The sequence below is a fragment of the Periplaneta americana genome, chromosome 5 (genome assembly GCF_040183065.1).
Source record: "Periplaneta americana isolate PAMFEO1 chromosome 5, P.americana_PAMFEO1_priV1, whole genome shotgun sequence".
Classification (NCBI taxonomy): domain Eukaryota; kingdom Metazoa; phylum Arthropoda; class Insecta; order Blattodea; family Blattidae; genus Periplaneta; species Periplaneta americana.
In genome coordinates this window covers 136,424,136-136,450,671 of record NC_091121.1, presented here as the reverse complement: position 1 = coordinate 136,450,671, position 26,536 = coordinate 136,424,136, and the positions used below count along the sequence as shown (strand labels likewise).

The 26,536-nt window shown below is 35.2% G+C and overlaps 1 protein-coding gene across 1 annotated transcript in view; it reads right to left on the bottom strand.

Annotated features, from left to right (window-relative positions):
- LOC138700203 (limbic system-associated membrane protein-like) overlaps window positions 1-26,536 on the bottom strand; it is a 1,314,643-nt gene that overhangs the window by 290,607 nt on the left and 997,500 nt on the right. The window contains exon 4 of the mRNA XM_069826644.1: window positions 19,622-19,772. Coding sequence (XP_069682745.1) covers window positions 19,622-19,772 — 151 coding nt within the window. The remainder of the gene's footprint in view (window positions 1-19,621; window positions 19,773-26,536) is intronic.

Below are 26,536 nucleotides of genomic sequence, written 5' to 3'. Positions count from 1 at the left end.
TCATCAGGAACCCGTCGTGTTCCAGTGAGTGGTGAGCGACGAGGACGTATTCTAGTCTCGGGGTATTGCTTTAGATATGTTGTATAATGCATCGCGTGGACGAAGATCCATACCATCCTCTTTACCCTTTGGTGTTAGAGAACACAGTTGCCAAGCATTGCCCATGGTGGCGTTGAAGTCGAAAGTAATGAGAGGCCAATACTATTTCTTGCTTCAAATATTGATTCTGTAAGATGATATATTGTGGTCCATCCTATCTATCCCGCCCATAAACAGATTATAGTTCACAATACAGGCAACCTGTGGAATTATGATCTTCTTTTTCTGGACTGCACTCCAACGTCTTACTTCTCCCATGGGTTCTGTGCCTGTGCTCGTGGATCCAACGGTTACGATACTATTATCGTAGTAACCCACCAGAGTGATTCCTGATAATATAATTATCATCTGTCACTTGGTCATGTGAGCCACGCGGAATTTTTTTCATTGCCTCTATAGTTTTCAGGAGAGCCTTTGCTGTCCCTTTTGCCCTTATAGTGTCAGTTGCATCATGACCATTCTCTTTCAGTTTTCTGAAAAGTGACAATGAAGTGAAGGAATTATCCATATATAAATAAGACTTTTCTTGTGGAAATTCAGCAAGAAGTCCACCACTGGGAAGATAATTCTGGCAACAGACCCACCCAGGAATTATCTTGCCAGTAGAAGCATCTTGGTACGATTCAGATTGAATGATGTAATCAAGACTTGTACACAAGCGCCATGACTTGTAACCAAATCATATGGGTTTACATTGAATATGTTGTTTCGTGCTGTGACACCGAAAATATGGTGTTATTACTTCATCGATGCTGAAATTGGTTTCTCCTGGAAAGAACTGCAACTAGCGCTCATTTAGAAGCGACTACAATGGCCTCACTTTAGCAAATTTGTCATTTTTGTCAATTTTCCCATTATCACATACATTAAATACGTTAAATTTCTTCAAAACGATTATCTCAGGAGGGTTAATAAATATATCAGCACCCAGGATGTTACTGTCTTCCTCCACAATAGCAATAATTTCGACTCTGGAAGGAGACAAAACGCTTATGTAAACCAGAAAAAACCCCTACCCGACCGTGCCCAGTGCCCCACTTCTGGGGCGGTATAATGTAACACGTAATAAAAAGAAAACTGAAGTAGACTGAAATAATATGATGAATGCATATTCGACTTACATTATTTGGCAAGTGTTTACTATAAAATTTAATCACATTATCAATAACTGTACATAATAAATTATTTACACATTTGTAGATGTCATCTTCTCATAAAACCTCCTTCTTTGTTTGTGCTCTGTCTAGAACTGAAGGCCCAGCTTGTATAAACTGTTAATTGTCATTCTTCACTAGTACCAACTTAACGTCTCGAAACAGTTACAGCAAGAAAAAAAAGCCTTCGTGAACAGTGGGAGGCTAAAATATACAACGCCCCATTACTGGGGCAGCGGGCATAAATGGGTTAATTTGGCATAAAACACTCCAACTGATTAAGAGGTTCAGTAGCCAACGACACTATTCTTTACAACATGCTAATGAATATGAAAAATATGTTGGAAATGAACGCCATAAATTAATACAACTTAAAGAAAATGTTTCTCAGGTACATACATGACATATATTTACATTGCATTATAGGTTATTATACATTTAGTAATACATAAATTTAACTTATACAAGTATTATGATATATCATAGTACAGTATATTACAGTTCATGATATATCATATATCATATTATACATCATGAACTGTAATATACTATACTATAATATATCATAATATTTGTATAATTATAATTATATATTACTAAACGTACTATAATAACTTATAATGCAATATAAATATCGAATAAATACATTATATTAACATATTATATTAATGTACCTGAGAAACATTTTCTTTAAGTTGTATTAATTTATGGTCATATATCATATCATATCATATCATATCATATCATATCATATCATATCATATCATATCATATCATATCATATCATATCATATCATATCATGTCATATCATATCATATCATATCATATCATATCATATCATATCATATCATATCATATCATATCATATATTATATTATATTATATTATATTATATTATATTATATATTAACAGGATGACAATAATGCACTTAGTGCATCGGCTATGAGAATTAGCTACAAAATTTGCCACGACAGTGCAAAGGAATTGAAAACATTCAACGAAGATAACTTCATCAAGCGATGTTTAATTATATTGGTAGATGAACTCTGTCCACAGCAAGTAGGGGAAGTGGAAGCCATACGCTTGTCTCGTAGAACCGTGGTGAGGAGATTGCAGTATGTGCGTGTGATTTATGTAAATAAGCCTAATGATTTGTGTGTGTGCATAGAGCGAAGTTTATTTCATTAAATTAATAAGAGTGTTATAAATTCTGTAATGTACAATGGATTGATGTAATATCCTTATAAACTATTATATACTGACAGACTGAATGCACTGCGTGAGTGTTCTGCTCTGGCTTGGAATTGAAGTACCTTGCGGAGCGAGAGCAGCTCTGGCAGACTAAATGGAGCCGCTCTCATGCCCGGCCCTGGGTTAGATGATGGAACAGTTAAGTGACAGGTGGTTGAAGACTGTGACAAGGTTAGAGTGAGTTAGATGAGGAAATAACTGAAATGTAGGTTACATTATATCGTCAAATTTTATTGCTTTTCGAGCTATTCTATTAAGTGAAAGAAAAATATGTAAATATCCTCACATTTTAAAAATTACGCTAGTAAAAAATCATAAAAAAATTACGCTCCTTAGACAGTTTTTCATCCAAAAACACCAAGTACCTGTCTCGTACAGAATCCCCATATCTGCTGGGTACTTTCGTATGACTTGCTGTTGTGAACCCATTTTAGTATTCTTTCTCTTATGCAGAAGTTTTAACGGCAGTAATTGTTCATGCTTTTCTGTCAATATGTTCCTTTCACGGGTTATTTACGTCATTATATTGACGTTTTATGTAATGCCATATGAAGTCATAATGTGATGTATTGTGATGTTTTTATGACTCCTTAGCGTGGTATGCTGTAACGTCATTTCTAGAAGTCTAAAATCGGTAGTAACTATATTCCATATTTGTTCCAAACGAATATTGTCGTTTTCAGTTAATTTCTTTGTCTGTACGAGGACGTTAAATAAATTGAAGAAATTATACATTCACAATTGTTTCCTCGGAGACTTTATTTCTGTCTTCTTCTCTGTACAAGTCAAACGATTTTTCTCTTGCGTGTTCTCAAAACTACTCAGTGCTGCTCTATCAATAATTTAGCCGCTACAGAACTTAATGATGTGCTCGTTATGTAACTTTACTTTCGATTTTGCGTTTTCTTGTATATTATTAAATGTCATACTTATAATGACACTAAACTGAACGTAGTGGAGTTCGATTATCAGAAAGTTATTATGTGATAGATTTCCACCGAATATGTAGGCTGTAATTGAGGCGTTCCCTGAAAGAACAACTTAATATACATTACGTCGTTTTTACGTTTACAGCATATATTAAATTCTTGACATTATATCTTCCTCCTGATTAAATATTATTTCCCTCCAACAAACACTGCATCATCTAGAAGCATTGGAATTTCATTCTATGCAATGATTGATACGAGATCTAAAATGTTTAATTCTCTGTATCTCAAATTCATGACTTTATGGTCGAGTTCTTGTTTAAATGGTTAGGTACAGCTTACAGCAGTAACAGTTTTGGAAATATTCAACATGTTTTCCCTCCATTACTGTATCTTGTACAGTATTGAAACTTGGTAAGTGTAAAACACTGTCCTACTGTGTGAAAAAATATAGCCTATAATTGCGATTAAAAAATACGTATATATTCTTTTTCAAAATTCAAAATTGTGGCAGTTCACTGTGCAGTGATGAAACGTTTCCCTCATACCTCATAAACTTGTTAACTTTTTCATGTTCTCTCGCTTTTATTTTATTGCTGAAACTCATGTCTACAATACATTCCTTAATAAATAATATTTTTTGTATTTTGTGTTAGAAAAAAAATACTGATATTTGACCACTTTTAAATGAATTTATTTTTTATCATTCTATAAAAGTTAGAGAAGTTATCTTACATCATATTGTACATATGACATGCATAAATACATACAAAAATGTCATCACAGAACGTTGGATAGTTTTTGAGTTATGTGGGAAACGCTTCATCACTGCATAGTGAATTGAATTTTGAAAAAAAAAAAAAAAAAAATGTAAATAATCTTTTTTAAATCATAAAAATATTTTTGTATATAGCAGAAGGACAGTGTTTTATACATACTAATATTCATTATTGTACAAGATACAGTAACGGAGGAAAAAATGTTGAATATTTCCTAAATTGTACTGCTGTAAGCTGTACCTACTTAAAGAACACCTCAGTTATATCATTCCTTCACCGCTTCGCTATTGTTGGTTCTTATCATCATCTCTGCAAAAGATTGTTTCAAATCATGGAAATTATGTAAATGTAATAAAATTCAAATTACAAAATTTGAATCACAAAACCTTGCACGGTGAACAGTAGACTACCAAGTACCAAGGATGTTAATCGAAAAGTTATTAGAATTGAATTTTCGTTTTCATTACGTTTCATTTCTAAAATGTTATTAGGCCTATCGACATATTTTATTGTATGTATTTGGTTGATGCATAAATTCGTTGTGTAATTTCACATTAGAATTATATAAATTGAAGAGTCCACTGCAAGAATGATGGATGTCATTTGGAATATATTTTGCAGGAGAAGCAATTGAAAGGTTGAAATGCTTAGCGCTCAAAGCTTAACTGTGATATTCCAATCATTACTGGACAATGACTATCAGTGTTAATGCCATATAACTCTGTATGTACATTCTATAAGTCTTAAGGTATGGATTGACAGTCTAAGTTCATTTTCGACAAGGAAGTGACATCCATCATTCTTGCAGTGGACTCTTCAATTATTATAAACAGTATACTTAACTCAATTGTTTATAACTGTTTCCTAACGTCTGACAGTTTCCGTTTCCAAGCCTGAAGAAGTGAAGTAGTTTGGAGTTAAATAAACCGCCAAGCCATTTTTATATAAAAACTTCGTTATTAAAGGAGATTCCAAAAACTGTTGGATAGAGAGCGGAAAAGATGAAAATGTGGTGAAGCAAGATGAGGAAAATATGGATTATTCATTCCTTTTAAGCAATTCATAGTAGATAACGCACAATATTAGCTTTCGTTAATGGACACCAGCTTTTGCTCGGGGAGATTTTTTTTGTTTTTGTTAGAACTCAGTCGTTCTTTTCTGTTCTCGATGTTGATGTAAAACAGCATTTTTGGTCACCAGTAATAGTCTGGGGAAAAAATCCATCGATTTTTTAAGATCTAAACCACGACGAGCAAAAGAGCACAAAAGACAACAAGTTTATTATTTTGTTTTCGCCAAAAACGTAGGTCTGAAGTAAACATACAACAGATTTTGGACTTTGCCCATGGAATGCAAATGTCATATAATTTTTCACTGGTCACAATAAAATTCATCATAGTGCATAATTTTCGAGTAGATTTATGTGGATCATGTCTTCGTTAAAGTCAATTGTTCTTCCTGTGAATGGAGAATCATCCAAGTCAAAATGGTTTTTCCTCCCGGTAAACGGCACAAACGGTTCTAGTGGTTTCTGATGTCTTTATTCCTTGGTTATACCCAAACAAAAGAGTATGTTAGAAATTTGAGTTTTCTTCTACTTGACAATCATAATTCTTCATGCTATAATTAACATATGATTTCTTCAAAATTGAAAAATTCAAGATTTATTCAGTAACCCAATACCGCAGGATTAATGTATGTTAATGTCTATGTTAATAGTATTTTGTTGTTTAATTTGTAAATAAATCTTGTATTACATGTAACTCTCATCTAAATCAAATTGTTGAATTCTTCGTAAGTTCATGGATATGTATATATATATATATATATATATATATATATATATATATATATATATATATACATTTTGCTGGTTGAGTGGAAGAAAAGGCCTTACGGTCTTAAGTGTGCCAGCTAAAATAAATCATCATCATTATTATTATTATTATTATTATTTTTATTATTATTATTATTATTATTATATAACGTTTTGTGTTTTATTTTGTATACAGAATGTTTAAAAAATACGGGGCATAATTTCAGGTATGTATTTCCCACATGTAGACAATCAAAATAGTTCATTACAACATATGTCCGGAAATGCTTTATTTCCGAGTTATGGCCTTCACAACATTGATATTCACCGGAACGTTTTTCTTTCCGCAGGTCGATGCCGTCAAAGGAGACATTAAGAGGGCACTCTGACAGTTCATTCCGAGGCGAAGGTTACATTCAGTGTTGTGTAGGCGTTAGACTGTGCGACATGTATTCAAATCAAGAGCTGGCAGAGATACACTTCATGTACGGTAAGGCGGACGGCAATGCTGCGCTGGCTCGTCGTTTGTACCACGAGAGGTACCCACAGTGACAATGTCCAGATCGGAAGACATTTGTACGTCTCCATTACCGTCTGTGCGAGTATGCAAATTTAACTCTCCTGGTTTGGGAAGGGAACGACCAAGATCTACAACTCCAGAAGTACAGGAGGAGATTCTGGAGGCTGTGAACATGACTCCTTCTATCAGCACACGAAGGGTAGCGTTGCAAGTCAATGTTCCTCATACGACTGTCTGGAGACTGTTGAAAGAGTATCAATTGTATCCTTATCATTTGCAACGTGTACAGGCTCTGTCACCAGCAGATTACCCTGCACGAGTTAGGTTCTGTCAGTGGTTCTTGCAGCAGTGTAGTGTAAATCCGAACTTTCCTGCCTTAGTACATATTATTTACAGATGAAGCACAGTTCACACGAGATGGCATAGCAAATTTCCACAATCAGCATGTACGGGCGTATGAAAACCCACGTGCAATTGTTCCATCTCATCACCAGGTGCGGTTCTCCCTCAACGTGTGGGCCGGTATCATTGGTGATCGATTAGTTGGACCCCATGTACTTGTATACCTTATTTTATTTCAAGGAGTGCAGTTCGGTGTTCAAATAAGCCACCGAACTGCACTCCTTGAAATAAAATAAGGTATAAACAGACTTACGGGGCAGGCGTACACAAACTTCCTGGGAAACACCATAACTCATGTTTTAGAAGACACTCCACTGATCAATCGTCAACACATTCACTTCTTGCATGATGGCGCTCCTGCACACTTCAGTCGTACGGCTCGCCGGTACTTGGATCGAAGGTTTCCTGATCGATGGATAGGTAGAGGTGGCCCAATTGCTTGGCCTCCACGCTCACGTGATCTGAACCCTCTCGATTTCTACTTATGGGGTCATTTAAAATCATTGGTTTAATTGTCTCCGGGCCTGATTTGGAAACCCTTCGGAATCGAATTGTAGCATGTTCTGAGGACATACGCAATACTCCTGGAGTTTGGGATCGTGTTCGCAGGTCAAGGAGACATCGATGTGAGGTCTGTATTCAAGCAGGAGGTGGACATTTTGAACATCTTCTGTAATGACAACGACCTGCGGGAAAAAAAAAAAAAACGTTCCGTTGAATTTCAATATTGTGAAGGCCATAACTCGGAAATGAAGCATTTCCGGACACATGTTGTAATGAACTATTTTGATTGTCTACATGTGGGAAATACATACCTGAAATTATGCCCCGTATTTTTGAAACACCCTGTATAATCTCGAAATCACTCTCCGCTCTTCACACGACCCACCACGATCCTAAGCATCCAAGACACGTATGAAACTGAATTGTGGAATGCTAAGGCGACTTTCACATCGAAGTTGCATGCCACGTGCAACGTGTGACGTGGATGCACGCTGCAGATAGCTTGGTGCAGCTCAGAGTTTTATATTCACATCTAAGTAGCACGCCGCGGTCGTCCCCTTGCTCACAGCTTCGCATTATTTCACATCGCGTACCGGTAGCATTCGCATTCTCAACCTAAACCTAATCCTAAATTGTGATGCTTATTATTATTATTATTATTATTATTATTATTATTATTATTATTATTATTAATGACCACTAAGTATGTGTTTCTATAATTCTTCTTACGTGCATGAATATTGATTTTTTTGGATCTTCTCCCTAGAAGGATAAAATTATTAGATTTTACCTCAATTTTAATCTTAATGTTTAGACGAGGTAACTATTTATTAGTTGTTCATTTAATAATAATATTGTAGAAAGACTGATTCATTATTAAGTGCCAACGAACTGTTAAACGCCAGGAATTGACATGTCTTAAATCATGGCCAGGAAGAGAAAGATGAGATATATAAATATAAGGAAATCAGCTGCCTAATGGGGTTTGAAATATCTCGTTCTCTAAAGCTTTTTAATACAGCAGAATTTCTCAAAAGAGTAATTATTAAAATAGCTTAAATAACTTGTCCATAAGAAGTTTATAATTTTGAAAAACTACGAATTTCTCGACAAAGTATCGAGAGAAGAAATTAGAAAATTCCTGATAATATTCAAGACGAACGTTAAAAAAGAAGCAAGAAAAATCCTATATTATTCACTGACTCTTTATGACAGCAGTGACATTACTGATACAGCAAAGATTGGGATTTTTATCCGCAGGATTGATCAAGATGTTAGTACAGGAACCACCACTGGTAGTAGTTTTCATGCCAAGTACCTTTCCTCCGTCTTCTTAATTCATAGGCTGTCTGTCGCATGTAATCACTGCAGCTAGCGTTTTGGTCACAGCTGACGTAGAGACTACTACTACTACTACTACTACTACTACTACTACTAATAATAATAATAATAATAATAACAACAACAATGATGATAACAATAATAATAATAATAATAATAATAATAATAATAATAATAATGAAAAAATTTGATCCACGACGTTAATCTGTTTGTACGGAATCGTACACCAACATTCCTACTTTCTTCAACGTAAATGATTTGCTCTGTCAGCTACTTAGCCTTTTTCGTGTATGATATTCCTCATGTAGTCTATGCAATACACACATCCAGCGTTGCCAATTGTACGGCTTGACCGGATCGCACAAGTGCTTCCAAATTATCGTAGTTTTCATTGGAACATCGTACACTACACATAAAACAAGGCTTGTTTGGATTATTCTACCTAAACCGCCTTGACAGTGTTTTATTTAAACGATTTTTAAAGTTTTTATAAGGAAATAACTCCTAAAAATGAAATATGGGCGCATAAAATGATTTTTAAACACTTTGTTTTCTGCTTAGGCGTACTTTATGACATTGCTAAGAAATGGAAGGCAGAATCTTTCTCCTCAGAAGGAACTGCAACAGCAGCAACAGAAGAACCAGAACCTACACCCAGCCCTTTTATAGTTCGTTACATCATCGCACAACCAATCGTTACGTAAATTTAAAGGTAGTTTACGACAATTTTATATAATTTTCTTCCGTATTTTATATTCAAGTACACCGGAAGTAGATTTTTAGAAGTAGATTAGGACTTTTATCGTTATCTTCTGATTCCATTGCCACTGTTTCACTTCAGAACCTATCACAATGACACCTGATTTATTATTACCAGTGCACTACCACGAAACACGAATGGCACGAAAGAGTAATATTACAGACTGTTCTGTGTTCCTTTGTACGTACACCGAATACGTTTCTTTTCTTTTCCTGTTCCGGGATTCCAAAACATTATTGCCAACTTATTACATGCTTAGGTCACAACAGTAATTATGTTGAGACTACTGAGAGGATTGGAGAGACCGTACTCTGAAACGTTTGGAATCAAACGAAGGAAGAATCTTTGTCTGCATCATTTTTCAATAGCCGCAAGTAGGAGTAATACTTTATTTATTAACGCATCACTGTAATAACGTTTAATCTACGAAAATCAAATTGTCGCCTAGAACTGGAGACATAAGAGAGCTTTGTTTATAGAAATAAGTGTTGCTCCAATTGACTGCACTGCACTTATAGCACAAAAGTGCTACACGCAGAAACTACTTTGAATGTATAAGTGAAATATACTACTGGACAAATGTATACGTCTATAAAATTCCAAATGTCGTAACAAATTTTAAAAAATACCCTCTTTTTGACAGTTTTTTTTCCTATTTGCCGATAGCACCATAGGCTACATTTTGCGTACTATCCGTGGGTTGGATCATACGATCGCACATGATACCAAATTATCGTACATGTACGATCCAGATTGTACATTTGGCAACACTGCTCAATCAATATACCTACAGTACGATTATTTAGTCCTGACAGTCGCCGACAATGTGCGCCTCGGTCAGGCGAGTCCGTTTAATCACGCCAAGGGGTGTTCAGGTTGGTAAGTCGCTTGCTTTCAGAGCGATCGGATGTCACGCATGCGGTATAGCGTTGTATTTCCAGTACAGTTAAACTGTACTGCATTTCTTTACTGACGGCTCGCTCTTATCTCTACTCCGTAACTCTCCCCACTACTCCTATTACTTCCCCTCTTTCGTGTCGCTGAGCAGTCAGGACTAAATCAGTCTGTCTCGACTTATAGCAGCTTGGGGTGCATCATATAGGAATGGTATGGGTGTGGGCTAAAGGTGATAATAATAGAAGAAATGTGTGGCGTAATGTGAAGATGCGTTTAATTGATATCGAGAGGCACGAGATTGAGCTCCAATGTTCGGAAAAGTCCTCACAACATTTACAATCAGATCTCACGCTTAACTAGGGGAGGTGTGACTACATAAATTTTTGTAACAAAGACAGCAGAGCAGGTTTAGCGTGGCAAAAATTGGGAGAATGTAAGGGTAATAAAACTGTCAATGAAGAAGGAGAGCGCCCTTGTCCACTGTGCAGAGAAAAGGACTCCAATAGATATATTTTATTACAGTGTTTCGAATTAGAACATGTACGGAGAAAATATTTACTACCCTCGAAGCTAAGTCAGAATAGGAGTTTGCTTGCATATTTTAACCTCATGGGGAAAAGAGAATACGATCAAAAGACTGGATTGTTCCTCTTGAAGGCGAGACAGATTAGAACTTCAGCTGTTGAAGTTTGTGATACGAACTGATGAAGGGATAATGGTATCTACCTAATTATACACTTTTAAGTCTGTTTTAGGCTAGGATATATTGCAGTTTTGTTGTGCCATTTTCACTTTAATATGTGTGTTCTTTTAGAGAGTGGTTGGATACACAGTCGCGCTCAAACCTCCTGACGTTTGCAGGTGTGTCTACTTATCGGCGATAGCCAATAGCGGCAGTGCTGCGTTGCAACATACGGGCTACGCAGACCCGCCGCTTAGAAATCTTAAAATCAAATAACAAGTGCGCTGGGAAAATTGGTATGTTGTTGGGGCCCTGCATGTATATATGATGAATGCTTAATGTTTTCTGAACACATACAAACAAAAATCACATTTCTACCCCCATTGGTTCCAATTTTATGGGTTAATACGATAAAACCCCGATAAGACGCTGTTCAAGGGACCGCGTGTAAACCTCGTATTAATCGGGACCGCGTATTAGACGGGTATACTAATTTTGACTTATATACAGTAGGCCTATCTATTAGCATTTTTCTTTATTGAAATACATGATTCATGAAAGGTAATACAGCATTACTCCATTATGTAATTACTATACTGTACGTCAAAGACATTTACATTTACAATATATACTGTACTCAATTCTTTCGAAAAAAGTAATTTATAGTTATTTGTCACGTGCGTGTTTCCAAGTCCTCGTGTTTATCACCTTCACTTTCCTGCGCTTACATCCTTCCGACGTCACAGTTGCAGAGATTAAGTCGCGATTTTTTATTATTGTGCTTAATGTGAATGATGGGGTTTCTAATGAATCGGAGAGTTGTTTCTGATTAAGAGTACTGTTTTCATTGTAATTTCGTAAGATTTCCATTTTTTTCCGTCACAGTTGCCTCTGTCTCATTGCTTTTGTGCGGACTTCCAGCAATGAAGCAGTGGACGATGTTTATACAGCTGCGTTGCGATAAGGAATGTTTATCATATGTAAAAATTTTGAGGACCATAAACTTACACCTTCAAACAAAGGGTCTCTTCAGAATATAAACAGAGTTATCTCTTTGTGAGGGGAGAGAAGAGGGACTACTAAATTGAAATGTCAGTTCGATTTCTGATGGTGTTGTGTGCAGTTGCCTTTATTTAAAGTACGGCATATGAAAGTGTAATATAATATCTTTTTCGTGTGTTGGCAATTTGGCATTCTAAAAACAATTAATATATCTCTTAGTGAGCCCAGTACAAGTGGGAATGGTGGATCGAGTCGGTATGTTAGTAAAATTCGGAAAATGGTGTTTAGTGTTTATAATTTCTTTAGGAAATACTCTTCTCAAGAAATGCGTAAAAATCTTAACTTTTCCAAATGTCAAGCACTGACTGCCGAGGCGTCTTCTTTAAGTGTTTCTATAGTGTCCCGGGTATGCAGAGAAGCTAAAAAATCGCAAACACAGGGTGCCAATAAATTGTTCCATTCTCCTAGAAAGCATATAAATGTTCCTAAAAGAGTTACAAATCTAGACGACTTCCAAAAAGACGTTGTACGACGTACAATTTTTTAATTTTACGATAACGGAAAATTTCCGACAGCTGACAAAATAACCGTAGGCCTACTGCTTAGAAAAAAATTAATTACTCAGGTTCAGTTTCTTCCACTAACAGATTATTGAATCGGTTGGGATTCCGCTACAGGAAAACCAATGATGGGCGAAAATATCTAATGGAATATTGCCGCAAGACTGAAGTTTCTACGCAAAATGCCCATGATCAGATCATCAGGTGACATTCGACCCACATTTTACCTTAATGAAACGTGGGTCAACAAAAATAATTCTCTGAAATATGTTTGGCAATACTCAAATAGAAATAGAGGTCTTAAAGTGCCTTTAGGAAAGGGAGGTAGACTTATTGTTTGCCATGTAGGGTCAGCTGAAACAGGTTTCGTTCCAGGTAGTAAATGGGTAGTCAGATCAAAGAAAACCAGTGATTATCACGAAGAAATGACGGCACAATCATTTCGCCATTGGTTCTTAAACAGATTTCTAAATCATCTAAAGGAAGGGAGTATAATTATAATGGAAAATGCTCCATACCATTCCGTTATCATTAATAGAACACCAAATACCTCCTCTAAATAATGCAATAGAACTAATTTGAATCCGGGTGAAAAGGGAGGTCGTTAGAAACAACAAAACTTTATAATGTCGGATGTGGAAGAATTTGTAGATAAGGAACTTGATAATGTGACAATTGAGGACTAGGTAAAATGCGTGAAACACGCGGTGAAATTACAAGAGGAAGATTTCGCTAAAGAGTTAGGTCGAGAAAACATTTTAGAACCAGTGGTCATTAATTTACAAGAAGACAGTGACACAGATGACAGTAAAACTGATGGTGAGGGGGCTGACGACGACGATGTTGGCTCACCATTAGCTCTGCCACTGGAGCACAAAAGGTACGTTTTATTAATTCATCATTTTCCTTAAACGAAACACAGGCATATAATAACCGCTATTTTTGTTGGAATGTGCTCTGACAGCATGGACATAATGCTATTTAGGGCCATGTCAATTCAATCAATTCATTTGTACAGAAAATTACTATTTAAGGTTAATCCTATCATTCAATTTATTTGATCAAACTGCGGCTTTGTGTTATTCGACAACTTTATTAACCCTAATAAAAGTAAAACTTACAAAACTGATATAAATTCAGCGAGTTACGTCTGACTCAACTAATTTTTCTATATTTTGTGACTTGTAATTTAATTCGGTGCAATCTGAATATAATAATAATAATAATAATAATAATAATAATAATAATAATGATAATAATAATATATTCGACCCACATATTATTATTATTATTATTATTATTATTATTATTATTATTATTATTATTATTATTATTATTATTATTATTAAGTCTTCTGCATCTCCCTAGAGGGTCGCGCTGCACAGTTTTAAAAGTACTGCCGCTGAGAGACAGAGACGGAGAGAGTAGCTGTGACAACATCGCGCTCGCATGTTACTGGCTTTCGCGAAACGTCAGGAAGTTTGAGCGCGATTGTTTTTGTAGGAATGCTTTGTGCATATTCTGCAAGCTCAAAGACGACTAAGCACGTGGCTCTGTTTGTGGAAATGAGGCAACGCTGCGGCGAAGGCATACTGTAGTAATGTAAACAAAACCCAGTAACGGGACAGGGAGGTCAAGTTCTGGAACCCTCACTGCCAACCCTCAAAGGAGCTGTCAGAGTTGTTGCGTGGTTTAGCGACCGTGGTTTTAGCGACCCGTGGCTTTAACGATCTTATCTTGGTTACAGTCTAAACAATATATTATGGTGAGGTACCAAAGATGCTGGCTTGTCAATGCTACCACCCTTGAACCTAATGTACCAGTCAGTGGCGTGACGTGGGAACTTTCTGGATGTTGCCGGTTCGAAAATGATACCACAGTCGAGGAGAGGATGAATTTCTTTCGTGTGTTCTACTGATCTCTTACGAAAAAAAATGTGTAAAATTATACGAAGAGTAATAGAATTATAGCAATAGGCCTAGTAATAAAAAAATTTGCAAAAAATTTCCTCCAAGTACGATCCGCCAGAAATTGTGTTGCGCCTACTTGTACTTCTATTCAATTCGTCGATAGCTGTGACTTGTTGGACATATATGTCGATTCATCCATGATCACAGGAATACAACTTGTTTCACTAATTTCCTTTTTAATTTCATTAATGAGAACGTGGAAAACACGTTCAATTAAGTAATTCTGAATGCCATTTGATGTCCTAGAAAACACTGTAACAGTCTCAATGTGGTGGTCTAAATTATTGTCATCAGTTTGAGCAAAGAGGTGTAAAAGTTCCACGTAATTCTCTCTGTTGATAGAGCTATGGGACTCATTCCTACCCTTAAACGGAAGTTCTTGTTGAGCCAGTAAAGGCTAGTCCACAATGAACCGGGAACGAAAAGGAGAACGAGAACGGAAATAATATTAAGTATATTTAATTTAATAATATTTCCGTTCTCGTTCTCGTTTCCGTTCGCGGTTTATTGTAAACCAGCCTTAACACACTGCACTTATTAAACGATGTTCCATGTCTCTTTCTTTTCACAACTTCATTGTATTTTTCTGTTGATTTTTAAATGCCTCGCTTAATGACAAATCTATTCTCGTTTTGCCAAAACGCGCTAGAAAGAACAACTGATGAAACGTGATTTTTATAATTTTTGTGACCGCGCGTAGCATACGGAAACTATCCATATTCTTGATACTATCTTTGGTCCAGGCTTTTTTTTTTTAAAGTAAACACGGATAGAAAAGAGTCGTGATATTTTTGCACTACCGCACAGCCTCGGTTTTTCTCCATACCATGATACATTAAAATATCTTTCGAAACCTCCATGTTTTGTTACTTATTGTTCACAGATTGTAATTTTGCTGACAAGTAAACAAAAAGTAAAACGTCCACGTGATATAGTCTCCAAGTCTTTTAATTCAGGAGATCAACTGCCATTCAAAACAATATTAATTTTTCTCACTAAATGTACGTAATCTTAAAGAACGATTTAAAAGGCTCTCTATAACACAGTCACAATCATAGGAGAATACTTCACCAGTAAATTTAGAAGCCATACTTGGGGAGTGAAGGGAAGGAGTAATAATACACGTTTGCCTTTATGTCTAACCGGCAAATAATCGCGTTACTAACACCCAGCCTTGGCGAGTTTGTCGTTGAAGCGCTGCAGACAAAATGTGGAGTAAATCGGAGACGCTGAAGTGTTATGTATCAGTTCAATTCTTCGGCGCTAAGATGGCAAATACTTTTCTGAGATGTATTGTGTTGCGGCAAACTAGTGGATTTAAATTGTTGATAAAAAAATACAAATCAAGAAATTGTATAATAAGGAATATACTTACTTTCAATTTTTTGTATGTTGCCGGCGGCAACACAGGCAACGTAGATGCCACGCCCCTAAATGTACTATTTTACAAGAGTGATATTATGTGATATTAAAAAGTAAATAATTTTCTTGCGGTTAAACTATTCTATATACAATGTACTCCACACACTACGAAGTTTCTCTGACTTGTCACCATAATAAAATTAAACTGTTAATACTGCTAACATCGTGTTGAATACACTGTTAAATTAACATATCATACTATCGCTGTTAAATTCTTAACTTCCTGTTACAGCGTGAATCATGGCTGTCAGGGAACATATGTTACAAACTGCATTCTTATATCGAGATACGTATATTTGGAATGAAAACAATTATTAACTACAGCGACTATTCAGAATTGTTAATTTATTCAGAAATATGCTCATAAGTACTACACTATCTCACAAAAAGTAATTGTGCACTGTTTTTGCCTCTTTAGAACCTCATGGTAATACCTCTTGTTACTATAACAGCAGCCACCCTGTCAGGCATGCTCTCCACTAGTTTGTGTAGGATATCCACTGGAATGCGTCGCCATTCCTCTTGCAACAAGGCACTCAGTTGGACAATGGAAGTTGGCCGCATTTCCCGAGACCTCAATCGCCGGCCCAATTCTTCCCAAAGGTGCTCAATGGGATTGGAATCAGGACTCTATGCAGGCCAGTCCAACCGGTGAACATTATTGTCTCCATAGCACTGCATAGTAGCGTCCGAAACATGGGGCCAACTTCCATTATCCAACTGAGTGCCATGTTGCAACAGGAATGGCGACGCAGTGGAGAGCATGCCTGACACGGTGGCTGCTGTTATAGCAACAAGAGATGGTACCACGAGGTTCTAAAGTGGAAAGAACAGTATCCAATTATTTTTTGGTAGATAGTGTATAATAATTAATATTAATAGTAGCACTGCATCCGCAATACAAGGAGGATATGTGCTTATTAATGTAAGCATTTATGTGATTATTATTCAGTATTAATACTCAGATATAATTATTGCAGATTTTCAAAACGATATTTTTTAATTCACTGATTTAACAATTTACATGTATTTATGACTAATTAAGTGTGAAAATATGTTAGGTATCTAAGATATGAAGTTAATGTTAACGCTTACCATTGTATTCAGCATCACAATCGTCTTCATTTGTTATTGGTTCTACTTGTTCCTGGATAATTGAAAAAATCTTCGCACCCATATAATCAACTTTAAGATTTAAAGTACCACCGTCATTTTTCCACTGTATCTTGTGCAAGGCCCTTCTTAGCATATCTCTTAATAATTTCATAATATTTATTTCTTTCATAGTTTGCGTTTTCACATCCAAATGTCGATTGAAATATTTTGTTAAAGAAACCCACGCTTTTTCCTCTTCCCATGGAAGTTCCATCTTTATATCTGTCTGCAATTACATTCTTATAATTAGTTACTAGATCTACTAAAATAATTAGGCCTCTGTTTCTCATATGAGGTAAAATTACTGTTCCTTACACGTTTCATTATAATTAGCGTATATTAATTCCTAATACTTCCATAATGTAAAAGTACAATTTTCGCTAAAACAAATGACTATACCACAACTAAAGGCACATTGAGTAAGCTTCCATATACTCACTGTCTCTCTTATTTCTGTTACATGGCCCTTAACATCACGTTACCTAACCAAAGTACTTAAATGGTTGGTGAAACACTATTTCACTGTTTAATTATTAACAACAACATAAGTTCCTGTTAGCTTTAGTTTATCCAAGCTTGGTGAAACTGGGCCTAAGTACTTAAGTACGGTATTAATTTCCAAGTAAATCCAATCCTCTATAACGAATAGTAATGACACGCTATTCATTACAATTTCAAGCAATTCATTGGCGTCATATTGATGTATGAATCGTTTGTACTTTCAATTATTGCATTATTGTCTCAAGGCGAGGCCTCACGGAACGAAGAAACGATTATGAAGTAGTAAACGAGAAGGTTCCGACTTGTTAAATTTAAATGCCGGGGTAAGAAGACAGAACTAAAAAGAAATATCGAACTTTTATTTCAACTCCCAAACTAACAATCCCAATCACGACACGAACAGTATAAACATTTCACAGAGTTATAGGAATTCGATGAATCTCTAACGACTTTCTGGAATCCAGTCTATAAAGCAAGGCACTTTACAGCAGTATCAATAAGTAAATTGATGCAAGTTGCATTGATGACCCTTCTTCCACAACATGCATGCTTACAAGGGAACAGTCCCAGGTCATGGTTCTTGAATTTAATGGAAACCTATATTTAAGCTAATTTTCGTTCGTTAAAAAACCTGGTGATAGTCGTTTCTTTCGCTTTTTTCTTGTTTACGAAATATGACTTCCAAAACGATTATACTTATGCCGCTTCTTGCGCGCAAACGAAACCTCATAGGTTCGCAACACCATATCAGAACTCTTGCATTAATGCTCTAGTCAATCTTGATTTTTTAACTAACATTAATACAGCAGTAGTGCAATCCATGACATCTGTAATTCATTCGTACAAAATCCATAGGCATGGAGCTGGAAGTCTAGGGACACGATTTTACATACACTTTCAAAAACCGAAAGGGAAATTTGTACCTAAAGTAAAACAACGTGTAGAAAAAGATAAGACATTTAATGTCGTAGGCCTATTTGATGCAAATAGTTCCGGTAAACTGACAAGAAATCACGTGAGAAGATGGTTAAGAGATGAATTTCTCCCCGATGTTATGAAAGGCACTACTACGTCGGATAGATGACACTATATTTACTGATGTAGAAGTAAACAATACTTTACATGGTAAGAGAATTAAAACACAAATTATCCCTCCATAAACTGAAAGATTTGTGCAACCCATGGATCTATATTTTTGGGCAATATAAAATTGTACCTAATTAGAAGGGTAGAAGAATATTTCAGACATAAGATCATCTGTGAAAACATTCTTGACATACTGCACGACAGGAGCTTCATAATGACATTACATTCCGTAGTGTATCACCAGTTTCATTCACCTGTCCTCAAAGACATGCGCGTGTCAGAGATGTGCATATGTGACGGAGAAACAAGAGAAAACGTTTGATAGCTTTCTTGCAACAATGTTGTATGTTTGAAACAGTGAGTGTGTTAAAGAAGAGTGTGAAAAACCAGCCTATATAAAATGTTTGTAGGCTACTTTTAATGACTCTTTATTCCCACCAGTTCATTTCGAATCCTCACTTCATATTTAAGGAGAGTCACAAAGTTAATACATACTTTAATTTCAAATTGAATATGTTTTAATATGATTTAAGAGAAAAAGAAAATAGAAAAAATATGAGAGCTGCGATACGGTGTCGCGGAACTATGAGGATGAGAGTGCGCGCAAGAAGCGGCTTATGTCAGCATCGATTTTCAAGTCATTATATTTCGTAAACAAGGAAGAAGCGAAAAGAATGATTATCACCACGTTTCTTAGCGAATGAAAATTAGCTTAAATATGGGTTTTCATTAAATTCAAACAAGATGAGCTGGGATGGTTCCCTTGTTAGATACAAATATCTTACTTACACAGGACGTCGAGCTGCATGTCCACAGTAACGGGGTCACCAACACCGTTGGAAGCAGTGCACTGGTACACACCAGCCTGGTGACGGTCCACCTTGTCCAGAGTGATGGAAAATCCTTCGATCGCCTTTTCTCCAGTCGGCAATATATTGTCCTGGAAACAAGTGGCATAGGTTTAATCAAAACATTTCTGAAAGAAGCTATTAAATTAATGATTACAAGATTACGGGGTTAGGTACAGCTTACAGCAGTCAAATTTTAGAAATGTTTAACACTTTTCTCCTTCATTACTGTATCCTGTACAGTAATTATCCTTCTGCTATATGAGAAAAATATTTTACGATTAAAAAAAATATATTTAATTTTTTTTTTTTTTTTTTCAAAATTTATTTCACTGTGCAGTGATAAAGCTTTTCCTACAAAACTGAAAAACTAACCAACATTCTGTGATGAAATTTTTTGTGTGTATTTATGTATGTCTTATCTACAATATAATGCAAGATTACTTCTCTACCTTTGACAGATTGTCTGATAAAAAATAAATTCATTTAAAAAAGGTCAAATATCAGTATTTTCTTCTAACACAAAATAAAAAAAAAATATTATTTGTTAAGTAATGTAGTTGAAAGAGCATGATATTGTAAACATGAGTTTCAGCAATAAAATAAAAGAGAGAGAACATGAAAAATTTAACAAGTTTATGAGTTATGAGAGAAACGCTTTATCACTGCCATCAAATTGAATTTTGAAAAAAGAAAGTAAATATTTTTTATATCGCATAAATATTTTTTTTCCTATAGCAGAAGGACAGTGTTTTACACATACCAATTTTCATTATGGTACAAGATATAGTAATGGAGGAAAAAAATGTTGAATATTTCCAAACATTTTACTGCTGTAAGCTGTACCTAAGCCCATAAAATTCAGAGTCTTAAGATGGTTCAGATATGCCTAATTTATGACTTATGAGGATTCGAAGTCTGTGGTGAAGTGGAAAATTTCCAACACTTCGAAATTGCATATTTGTTCTACAACACAAGTTTTATACATATATGCAAACAATAATTTGCACCTATTTATTAAATTAACTACTATTACAATGACAAAAAAATATACATTCTAAGAATGTGTTACCATTCCTAACACAAAAATAATAACTTCCAAATTCGGAAATAACCAACTGCAGTATAGTTATTGGAAGCGACATTTGTCTCCTGGTGCACCTCCTGTACGACTGAATGAGATCGCAATGAATTCATTGACATACAAACATACGTAACGTGCGCTTCTACATACCACAAGTCATAGGGGGCTTGTAACCTGCTTGTGTCATTGAATAACGTCATTAATATGTCAGGAGAAACTCTCCATTGAATATAGCTCTTGTAACAAACATGCGAAGTCTGCTAATGATATACTCAAAAGCCCTGCATTAAATAAATAAATAAATAAATAAATAAATAAATAAATAAATAAATAAATGAATGAATGAAGGAATGAATAAGTGAATGAATGAATGAATGAAGGAATGAATGAATGAAAGAAATGAAGGAATGAATGAATGAATGAATGAGTGAATGAAAGAGTGAATGAATGAATGAATGAGTGAATGAATGAATGAATGAATGAGTGAATGAATGAATGAATGAAGGAATGAATGAATGAGTGAATGAATGAATGGGTGAATGAATGAATGAATGAGTGAATGAATGAATGAGTGAGTGAGTGAATGAATGAATGAGTGAATGAATGAATGAATGAATGAATGAATGAATAAACAAACAATATTAAATGTCTTCCCTATTTGTGATCGATATTCGCAGCTTGCGTTCCAATTTTTTTTAAGGAATTTAATAATTTCTCTCATAAAGACTTATTCACACACTACTTTAAGTACAGTAAATCACAATGCAAACATAGATAAAATATGGGAACATCAGTTATGTTCCTAGCAAAGATTGTTGTAAAATCAATTAAAAATATACGACAAAATCTTCAAGTGATGACCACATCATCCGCAATACATCGAAATAATTTGATTTCTATAATAAATTAGTTTAGTACCGAATCTCAGTGTTGTGACGTATGCGCCTCGCAGGGTACCTAGTTACAGAAGGCTATATTTCAATTTTAGAACACAGGACCTGGATGAGCTTAACCCTTAAATTTACAAAGTATCCTATAGGATACAACAGGTTAATAGGCTATCCTACATATATTACATTCTTTGGTACGACCGACAGAGAGATAAATTTTGGCTCGTAATGACATCCCAATGGGTTCAAACTGGGAACAAGGGAATTCCCTGTTTATCATCAGCTGTCTCTGAAATTCAAGTGAAAGCACACATAGACATGAAAATACGTGAAATGTACAGCTTCAGATCAATGTACAAATCTTATAATTATTTTATCTCTGCCTCTGTGCAATGTCACATTTGCGGTGGGGAGGAAAGGAGACGGCCGAAAGATTGTAATGTTTTTTTTAATACGCTGACTACCACGATTAAGAAATTTAACAGTTACTGACAGGCAGAGATAAATGTAAGATCTGAGAATATTGAGGTAATGCTAAGTTGGCGTATAAGGATCGAGAAGTGTTTTTGTTTTGCTGCAAGACAATGCTAACTCATTTAACCTGTATAAATTTTCGTTTGGTTTTACTTTATTTATAGTGTGATTGTTCTATTATTTCATTTGTATTTTAGGTTATGTGAAAGAGAAGGCTTGATGGCCTTAACTACGTCAGAATAAATAAATAGATATACACACACATACAAATTAAAAAACATTTGAATGTAAGGTACGAGATTAAATATTTTCTTTCGTTGCCTGATCTACAGATGTTTTAAATTGAATAAATCCTTTCAAACATTTGGTTAAGAAGTTCATTAATTCATGTAAATGACACTATTTAAAATTCATCTTTATGGCGAGAAAAGCTTAATGAAGACAATTCTTTTTGGTTGTTTATAGCTGAGTTCCTGAGTTTTCCGAAAAGTCTAACAGCCAGTTAATTATAGAAAAAAAAGGGCAATGCCGGGTGCTTTCAGCTAATCTATATATATAATTTGAACTGGTAATGGAAATTACGGGAAAACGGCTGAACGGATTTTAATAAATGGCCCCTCATTTTGAAGCTTGGAACCTAAAGTTTTTCGGAAAAGTAGTACTTTTCAGTGAAATGTCAATTTTCCTACCTGATTTTCCTATTTTCCAAAATCCATCTGTTGTCAGTTTTGAGAACTAATTTTATCGAATCACGGCCGACTTGATTGAATTTCAGAATAAAACACACACAACAATAAACAATAGGCTCTTACACGAAGGCCATGACCTGCAGGATTGCCGACATATTTAGAGCTCAATTCAATTTGTTATTAAAAACTGATTCTGCAGTGTATAATAATTTTCTGAGTACAGCTGTGTATTGGATATTCAAATCTACGAAACTTGAGGTGGTTTGATGACATTATTATCATTAGAAATTAAATATTATTATAGCTAATATCATGATGCATCTATTTTTCATTAATTGTACATAATATTGATGCTATATTGATGACAAGAAAGTGAAACGTTTTGAGGTTATGTAAGTAAATGTAGAGAATATTTTAATTTAGATCTTCATTTCTATAATTTACTGAGTGGCTGCTATATATAACTACAAAACTTAAGATAATAATATTATTATTAAAAATCAAATATTTTTATAGTTATTAACCCAGTCGGGTTGGGTCTTTTCCATATACTTAATGGCGGTGTAGTGTAGATATTGATGTGTCATTGTCTTCAGTATTGACTCGAGAGAGCGCAAAAATTACAGTTCCTAAGGAAAATATATAAAAAGATATTACTTACTGATAAAATAAGAGGCCTAGAAAATTTTGTAGTCTCCAGATCATTTCAGCAAGATCTCTTAGTAGGATAAAATTATTTTACGCTCTACATTTCAAGTTCTACATGCAGCAGCTATACGAAAATGCTATTGTTCGAAAGCTTAGCAAACCTGACATTTTTTTAACTTTTGCCTACAATCCACAATGACCTGAAATAGCTACTGCTATCGTCCTGACATTGATACTTGCGTTTTTGCGTTGAAACTCAAAAACTGAAGTTGGATAGGTTCAAGAGAAAGTATTTGTCCTAAAAAAATCCATTCCGAGGGAGTATGTTCCATTATTATGGAAGCAAATAACTATTAAAAAGACAAGTATTCTTCATTGAAAATAAATCTGAAAAAGTTTTATTTGAACGTCTAACGAACTTAGTTTGCAGCAGCATTTGCTACACAAGCCACTAGTATGCTATAATTTTAATAGAACTATAGAAAAAAGTTAGTAGAAAAATTGAAATTTCACAACAATACTATAATATTGAACAACATGTAAAATATGGACATTGCAATATTTGTTTTCTTTACAGTCCGACACGGTTTAATAAACTAGTGTGAGAAATGAAGTTTTGCCAATTTAAAGGTTAAAAACATCCTGTCTCTGCGTTATAAAGCGAGATATACGAGAATGGATCACATTAAAAATTTTGACATTATGAAAGAACTGTAGATTGAACCGATTACGGAATACCTACAGAAATACAAACAAAACTGGAGATCACATGTCATCAGAATGCCTCGTTCTAGAATTTCACGCCAAAATTTTAAATTTCCATCCTGTGGGCAAATCGTTCAAGCGTTGGCAAGAGACCGTAACGGGCCACTAGGCCCAATACATGCAAGGATGATGATGAAAAACATCCTGTTTATTCGCTCAGTCCAGCGTACAGGTAATTCAGTATGGACACTTCGCGTTGGTACCTTTGATGTAGCCGGACTTATTTCAATGACCTTCAAGCCAGCTAGAGCGTGAGATTCTGCTTTCTCCCTAGAGTTGGCGCTGACATCACACCAGCTAGCAGTCGACACAGCGGAAATATAACACATATAATTAATACATCTAGGTACATTATGTACTCAAAATAAATTGGATCTATAACATAATAAATCCGTCATTAACTGTAATGTCTTGACTCTAGAGTTCCTTTATAATGAAAGTTGAGACGTTGACTACAACAACAATTAAAATATGTAATGATTTGATAGCACTGAAAATGGAAAAACAAAACTCTTATGAGAAGTATACCATATACCTATATTATATTATAAACAAATATTAAACGAATTCGATACTTAATTTAATAATGTATTATATTATTTTATAATATAATTGATTATATCTGAAATATAAAAAAATTATTATAACAACTAGTTTGCCACTGAGAAATGAGGAAAAGCTGTTAACTTGAATTTATTTTAAGCAAAGCGTTACTGGATTATGCAATAAGGTAGGCGATGTTTCGATCTTTTGTCTCAACTCTATACTCAATTATTATCCAAGCGTATGCTCGATTACACTAACCTCTAGCGCTTGAAAGTGGAACTAAACGCCGGCGCACAGAGAAACAAAACACAGGAAAATTCGCTCAGTGTCCAATTTTTATAATCCCTATTCGCTGCTCAGTCTGTATCGCACTATATACTGTACAGGAGAAACTGAACCAAATAAAAATTGTCCCCTGCGGTGGTTGAGTTATCAGACCTTCAGCCAGGTTTGAGTCCCGGTCAGGTCTGGGATTTTTGATTGAAAAATCCATAGTGACACTTGTGGCGAATAAGGTCGCAGCAGCGTATAGGTAATTATTAAATATGGGCATTCCGCGTCGGTATTTTTGATGTAGGACTGATTTCAATGACCTTCAAATCAGCTTGAGCGTGAGATTCTGCTTTTTTCCTAGAGTTGGCGCTGACATCACACCAGCTAGAAGTCCACACAGCGGAAAGATAACAGACATATAATTAATACATCTAGGTGCATTACGTACTCAAATGAAATAAATTGGACCGATAATAAATCCGTTATTACCTGTAATGTCTAGACTCTAGAGTTCCTTTATAGTGAGAGTTAGACGTTGACCCAATCAAAAATTAAATTATGTACTGATTTGACAACGCTGAAAATGGAAAAACAAAACTCGTATGAGAAGTAAAACCATATGACTATATATTGTATACAAATATTAAACGAATGTGATACATTATTTTTTATGTATTACATTACTTTGTAATATAATTTATTATATATAAAACATAAAAAATATTATTACAGCTAATTTATCACTGAGAAATAAGGAAAAGCTGTTAACTTGAATATATTGGAAGCAAAGCCGTTACTGGATTATGCAACAAGGTGGGCGATGTTTGGATCCTGTGTCTCAACTCTTATATTCGATTATTATCGAGGAACTAACGGATGCTAGATTACACTGACCCCTAGCGCTTGAAAGTAGAATTAAACGCTGTGGAGCGGTGGAACAGAATAGGAAAATTCGATCAGTGTCCATTCTTTGTAATCCCTATTCGCTGGTCGGAGTTGAAGTTTTTTTTGGGGTTCTCCCGTTCCCCCCATATTAGGCATCTTCATTATTTCGTCAACATTTCTCCATTTCGTCATCATTCCATAGCATTCCCCGAACGCCGGCTAGGAGAACCAAAAGAAAAGTTATTATAGACAGCCTCAGTATGTTGGTAAACGTTGAATACATACAATACATGCATACATACACATACATACATACATACATACACACATACATACATACATACATACATACATACATACATACATACATACATACATACATACATACATACATACATACATACATGCATGCAAATGCCAAAAAAGAATGGGACGACACCACAAAGGCAGCGATAACAAAATCCTACTTCCCTAATGTAAAAGAGAGGCTTAAGATAGAATTAAATATTACTGCCATCTTCACGTCAATGGTGACAGGACACGGGATGAATAGAGCCTACCTCCATCGATTCAAGTTACTGGAAAGTGCAACATGTCCGTGT